Below are 6,064 nucleotides of genomic sequence, written 5' to 3' on the forward strand. Positions count from 1 at the left end.
TTTAACCCGCTGAGCCACCCAGGTGCCCCCGCATTCCTTCTTCTTTCACATCTAGTTCTGCAAGTCAGGGATCAAGAGCCCAAATAAGGTCATGATTTGTCCCTTCACAGCACTGTTTATAATAATTAACTGAAAAGGACATTTCCTATTTTAAAAAAAGGTCCACACTCTGCAGCAACAGCTCTCATTTATTGAGGTCAACCACTATGAGCTGGACATGGTAACAAGCAGTCTGGACAAACCTCGTATGTGTACTCTAGCCACAGAGGGCTCAAAGGCAAAGATTTCACGTAACCAGAAATGGCTCATAATCTGCGTTTATTCTTTAACTTATAAACAACATTTAATTTGTCCTTGCAAAGTTAATCATAACTGGCAACAGCTTTTCTCAGATACTTCTGTCCAAGAGAGGGGAAGAATTTAGCCCTGGATTAAACCACCGCCCCCTCAACGCACACACAAGGGGAGGAGGGGATGACCTTAACTAGTGACAACATTTCACAGTTCCACGATTAGACAAAACTTCCAAGCTGGATGTTCTTCCAGATGCTCTCTTCTGGAGGACCGAACAGCTCACAGCTTTTGTATTCATAGGTTCGGAACAATGCTCCTCTTTCATTCATAGATTCTCCGAGGCTCCTGCAGCACCACACCACCTTCCGTCATGGCACTCTGCAGTCGTTTCATCTGGTTTTGAAGATCCGAAAAAAGGAAAACGCTAAATCAGCACAACAAGGAAGCTGACAATAAACAGTTCACTTCCCCAGAGAACTAAAACAGCTGATTTGCTCCTTGCTGACTCTTCAGCCTGCACGGATTTTTCCAGAAAGTGGTAACAATGACACAGATAAGAGACTCTAGAGATGTCAAAGATTAGCAGCGTTTCATCATACAGACAAGATGTTCACACTGGACAGGGAAACAGAGTAGGGGACGTTGCGGCTATACAGACAGTCACCCCGGACTCGCTCTGGACAAGCCAGCCTCACGTGACCTGGGCATACGACTCCTGACCTCTGGGCTGCAATGAGGATGGAATAAGGTCACACATGTCAGGACACCCACCTCAGTATCTGCCACACGGGAAGAACTTAATAAATGCGACTGTTGTTACTGTGTAAGGACCCACTGTCAGGAGTTCCTACTTTTTTAAAAAATAAGTACATGAAAACCAAAATACCGAGTCTGAGGTTGCCTCCCAAGGAGTGGGCTGGTAGACCATGAAGTTGATTCCTGCCTCTAAGCATCGCTCTGCCAGCACTCGTCCTACACTCTCACAGGCCACTACATTTCTGGTGCTGTAAAGGTGCTTTTTAATAGCCCACTCCCGAGTGGATGCTGAAACCACAACCTGGCCGCTGCGATGCTCAACCCGCGCTTCTACGTGATGCTGAGTCCTGATAACTCGCAACCTAAGTGAGATGAGAAGAGAAGAAAATCACAAAAGGGTCCTACAGGTAAACGGCCTCAGGTGAATAAATGCCTACGTATTTCTCAAGAATACAATGTCTGTTTCACTTACTTCAACATAGTTAACCTGGATTTGACTTGGAAAAGCTCTTTTTCCTGTCGTTATGAGGACATCCTCAATAATAATAAACTAAACATCTCCGCTTAACCTCAAATAGCCAGGAGAAATTTGGTATTTGAGATGTGAGATTACACAGCATCACTTCAAAAAAGGATTTCAGGAAGCAGAGCTAAGCTCTGTGACCCTCCAGTGAGTAAGGATATTTACTTATGTCATGTTTCTACTTTCCAGCTAACACCAAAATAAATGGAAGATCGATCAAAGATTTAAATTAAAAACTGAAATTGTAATACTAGCAAGCAGATTTTTTTACAACCTCAAACTAAGTCTTATTTATTTAGTTTAAATTCAGTTAACATGTAACATTAGTTTCAAAGTGATTCGTCAGTCTTATATGTAACATCCAGTGCTCATTACCTCATGTGCCCACCTTAGTGTCCACTACCGTTACCCCATCCCCCGACCTCTTTCCCCTCCAGCAATGCGCAGTTTGTTTCCTATGATTAAGTCTCAAGTAAGCCTATTTAAATAGGACATCAAACCATGTCATCCAACCTTTATAAAGAAAAAAACTGACCAAGTTTTCTACAGTTAAAAAAACAGTAAACTAAAGCCAAAAGGCAGCAAGAAACTAAAAGTACTTTAAACACATATTAGTCATGGGGCTGATTTCCATACGTAAGAGAGCCTCCTATAATTCGTTTAAAAAAAAAAAAGACCAATACCTTCACAGGCAAAGGATCTAACAGACCGTTCGCAGCAAAAAAATATTAAAGAGTCTTGGGCCCATGAAAATAGGCCCATCTCACTGATGAGATGCACAGACCAGGCAATTCATTGCTACCCTGTTTGGGATCCTTAAGGTAATCATCAGTAAGAAGCTCGCTCCCTGAGAAGCCATGCGGCGGGATTCCGCACAGCCACCAGAAAGGAAGTGTGCTGCTGCCGGTCGTTGAGCCCCTGCTGTGCCAGGCACTGGCTTGCTCATAGGCAGAGCTCCTGTTTCAAAATGATCTCGCATTTTCCCTTTCTTTTTTTTCTTTCTCTTTTTTTTTAAGGTCACAGAAACGGACACAGAAAGGTTTAGCAATTTCAGCAAGATCACAACTAATGGTAATTAACAAAGCTAGGACTTCAGTCAAGGGGTCTGGCTCCAGAGCCACTGTTCCTCAACGACACAAAGATGTATTCTGAAGCGGGCAGAGAGGATTCAGATGAAAAAGAGTGTGCGTGGTATGCTAATACTTGTAACTTTTTTAAAAAAGATTTTATTTATTTTATTTGAAAGAGAGAGAAAGAGAGACATGGAGAGAGAAAGCACAAGCAGGGGGAGAGGTTGGCAGAGGGAGAAGCAGGCTGAGCTGAAAAGGGAGCTGATGTCGGGCTTGATCCAAGACCCTGGGATCATGACCTGAGCTGAAGGCAGAGGATTTAACCCACTGAGCCACCCAGGCACCCCAAAATTACAGTTTCTTAATCAAAGGTCAACAAACTTTTTCCATAAGGACTCAGACAATAAATGTTTCAGGTATGTAAGCCATAGGGTCTCCTGCAACTGCTCAACTCAGCCATAACAGGACAGCCAGGTGAGAATGAGTGGTGGTATATTAAAATAAAAAGTTTTGGGGGGATAATGAAATTTGAACTTTATCTAATTTTCATATCACAAAATACTATTCTTTGGAATTCTTTTTCACATTTTAAAGAAAGGAAATTTTAGCTCATGGGCCACAGTTTGCTGATGCTTGTTTTAAACCATTTGTTCAACAAAGGCATAGGACTCAACCTCTCTCAGGTCACTTACTATTATAATATGCCAAAGTTCTATACTGGTAATACTGTGAATATACTAGACAGGGCAAAAAAAGTTGGAAAATAGATCTCTAATTACTTAAATGATCCAATATTTTTTTAAAGATTTTATTTATTTATTTGACAGACGGAGATCACAAGTAGGCAGAGAAGCAGGCAGAGAGGGGGAAGCAGGTTCCCTGCTGAGCAGAGAGCCCAAGGTGGGGCTCGAGCCCAGGACCCTGGGATCATGACCCGAGCTGAAGGTGGAGGCTTTAACCCACTGAGCCACCCAGGCCCTTAAATGTTCCAATATTAAGTAAATAGGTTGAATGTGTCAAAAGAATTTTAGATTAATTCAAGTGATCGGCCTACTACTCCTTTTGACTCCTTCCTATGTACACTAAGTAAAAATGCATCATAGCAGCTGTAAAATTTTATTAACCCTATTCCATCTTCTACAACAAAACTTAAAATTTTTGCCAACGAGGATGACATGCAATGCCTTTGAAGTGTCACAGGCCTAAGGTTTGTTGAATGAATGTGAAACAGAGTTATGACCCCTATGTAACTTCCAATTACAAATTACAATTTTATATAATCCGTAAGACATACTTACCAAGTAAATAACATAAAGCAGCACAGTGGTAACAAGAGTGTCTTGGCTCTCAGGCAGGTCAGACAAAAACATGTTTGTAACTTAGCTCTATAGCTTATTAACCTTGTCTCCCCTAAGCCTCGATTCTCTTGCTCCCATAAAATGGAGGAAATTACTGTACCTGTTTCATAAGATAATTCTAAGGGTTAAATGAGAAAAGTGCACAAAAAGCAACTAAGAGTTCCTGGCAAATACAAAGTGTTCAATAAATAACCATTTTTATAACAAAGAACGGACTCCTCACTTGTCTCCCTGCTTCTATTCTCCCCCCTTACAAACTTCCCAGAGCAACGGGAATAGTCTTGAAGTTCAAAATGTATTAAACTCTCTCAGCTTCCCACTACTGTGAAAAACTGTGACATGCTTACTTCAGTTTACAAAGTGAACGATCTGTCTCCCACCTACACCATTTCCATCTTACACCGTTCACTCCTGTGCACACGGAGCCCCAGGTACCCCGGCCTGTGGTTCACACGCACGCGCCCACTCCCAGCCCAGCCATCTCCTCCGCCGGGAATGCTCTTCTTGGCAAACTGTCCTACCCTTCAGAAGCGGCCTTAGCAGGCGCCCCGTCTCCCCCTCCTAACATCACCCTCTTTAAATTTTCTCCCTGACCCTGACACCTATTTATCGTTTGTCTCTCCGGGCCCATCCCCGCCTCCCCGCAATGTCCCCCGACCCCCATCCCCGCCCACTAACCCCTCCGCCACCAAATGGCTGCTTCCTGAGAGGACAATCTCCAGAAACACCTGGCCGGTTGACTGAATTGATGAAAACAATTTGTAGGGTACGGCGCACTGCTCTGTAGGATCGATTAAACGGCCGCCTTAATTACCTGTGCCAGAACTCACGGGAGGGCCACGCTGTCCCCCAACCCCGCTCTTTCCTGGCCAGTCCTAAGAGTTCCAGATTGCGGGGGTTCCGATTGGTGAACTCTGGGGCAACAGCTGCATTTTCCAGAGGGTCCACGTCAGGCTTCGGCGCTGGCTTGGAACTGGTTGAGAACGCTGCGCCCCCACACCCTAAGAATGGGAACCACCACATGTATCTTGAAAAATGACAAACACGGACAAAACAGGACTATGACCCCACCTCCGTCCCCACCCACTCCCCGGAAGGGAGAGAAGAGGTAAGTCTGGTCACAGAGTACAGTCATCACAGACCCTGGTTCTTAATTTCCTATTGTCTCCGCAATGCTGTTAGCCAGTTCCCTGCTCGGGGGCGGGGTAACAGAAAACACGGCTTGCAAACGCACACTTCATGTGCCGGCCCTGGGGGGTCATCTGAGAGAAGCGAGAATTACCAGGGTTCCTGCAAACCGACAGCCACTCCCAGAGCCGCGGCCGGAGCGCCATCGCGGAGGGATCGCTGGCAAAGCCTCAGAAAAGCCTCGCGCCCTTCCCTCAGCGGCGTCCCAGCCGGTCGCCGGCAGCAGCCATGTTAACTCCGGGAAAAGCCTTTGGACGCCGGAAGTCACCTGCACCTCGACCCGGAACTAACAAGTCCCACCGCCCAGCGGCTGACCGGCCAATCTGTTACCCGGGCTCCTCCAATCACTGCTTGCGCTGGCTTGCACGTGACGCTGCAGCCCGCCAACCACGTCGCAGCAACGCGCCTGGGGGCGGGGCGCAACCCGCTAGTTTAGGTTCCGGGTCCCGCCGGGGTCGAATTGCTTTGTTTGGTTGCAAAGCGACCGCCGGTGGCTGTGGGATCCACATGCAGCCCCGGTGGACAATGGGGGAAGTCCGGGGCAGCGCAAGATGCGGTTTCTTTTCAGAAACCGTAGTTGTCATTTTTCCCATATAGCCCGTGCAAAGCTCTTCCCGTCCAACCCAGGTTCCGGGCCACAAGCCTAGGCCCGTGAGCGCAGGAACCAAGCTCGCCACGTGTCGCCGAAGACCGTTAAAAGCAAACACATGGGGCGCCTGGGTGGCTCAGTGGGTTAAGCCGCTGCCTTCGGCTCAGGTCATGATCTCAGGGTCCTGGGATCGAGTCCCGCATCGGGCTCTCTGCTCGGCAGGGAGCCTGCTTCCTCCTCTCTCTCTGCCTGCCTCTCTGCCTGCTTGTGATCTTTCTCTGTCAAA

The 6,064-nt window shown here is 46.6% G+C and overlaps 1 protein-coding gene across 2 annotated transcripts; it reads right to left on the reverse strand.

Moving 5' to 3' along the window:
- Nucleotides 1-301: 301 nt before the first annotated feature.
- MRPL18 (mitochondrial ribosomal protein L18) lies at nucleotides 302-5,460 on the reverse strand. 2 transcript variants are annotated; one of them, XM_046006891.1, is made up of 4 exons: nucleotides 5,284-5,442; nucleotides 4,816-5,002; nucleotides 1,181-1,412; nucleotides 302-687 (listed from the first exon to the last, which is right to left on the reverse strand). In XM_046006891.1, exons 1-4 carry the CDS (start codon nucleotides 5,333-5,335, stop codon nucleotides 616-618), a joined length of 543 nt encoding a protein of 180 aa, XP_045862847.1. In that variant the 5' UTR covers nucleotides 5,336-5,442; the 3' UTR covers nucleotides 302-615. The 2 variants fall into 2 exon arrangements, with proteins under 2 accessions (XP_045862847.1, XP_045862848.1); XM_046006892.1 differs by having other exon boundaries at nucleotides 620-687; nucleotides 1,330-1,412; nucleotides 5,284-5,460.
- Nucleotides 5,461-6,064: the final 604 nt, after the last annotated feature.

Source organism: Meles meles, chromosome 5, assembly GCF_922984935.1.
Source record: "Meles meles chromosome 5, mMelMel3.1 paternal haplotype, whole genome shotgun sequence".
Classification (NCBI taxonomy): domain Eukaryota; kingdom Metazoa; phylum Chordata; class Mammalia; order Carnivora; family Mustelidae; genus Meles; species Meles meles.

Excerpts from the sequence above, each read along its gene's own strand:
- MRPL18 (XM_046006891.1), bottom strand. The coding sequence starts at position 5,335 with ATGGCGCTCCGGCCGCGGCTCTGGGAGTGGCTGTCGGTTTGCAGGAAC. Across the intron at positions 5,003-5,283 it reads GTCGGTTTGCAGGAACCCTG|GGTGTGGGGGCGCAGCGTTC; the intron begins GTAATTCTCGCT and ends TCCCATTCTTAG. Across the intron at positions 1,413-4,815 it reads TCCCGTGAGTTCTGGCACAG|GTTGCGAGTTATCAGGACTC; the intron begins GTAATTAAGGCG and ends CATCTCACTTAG.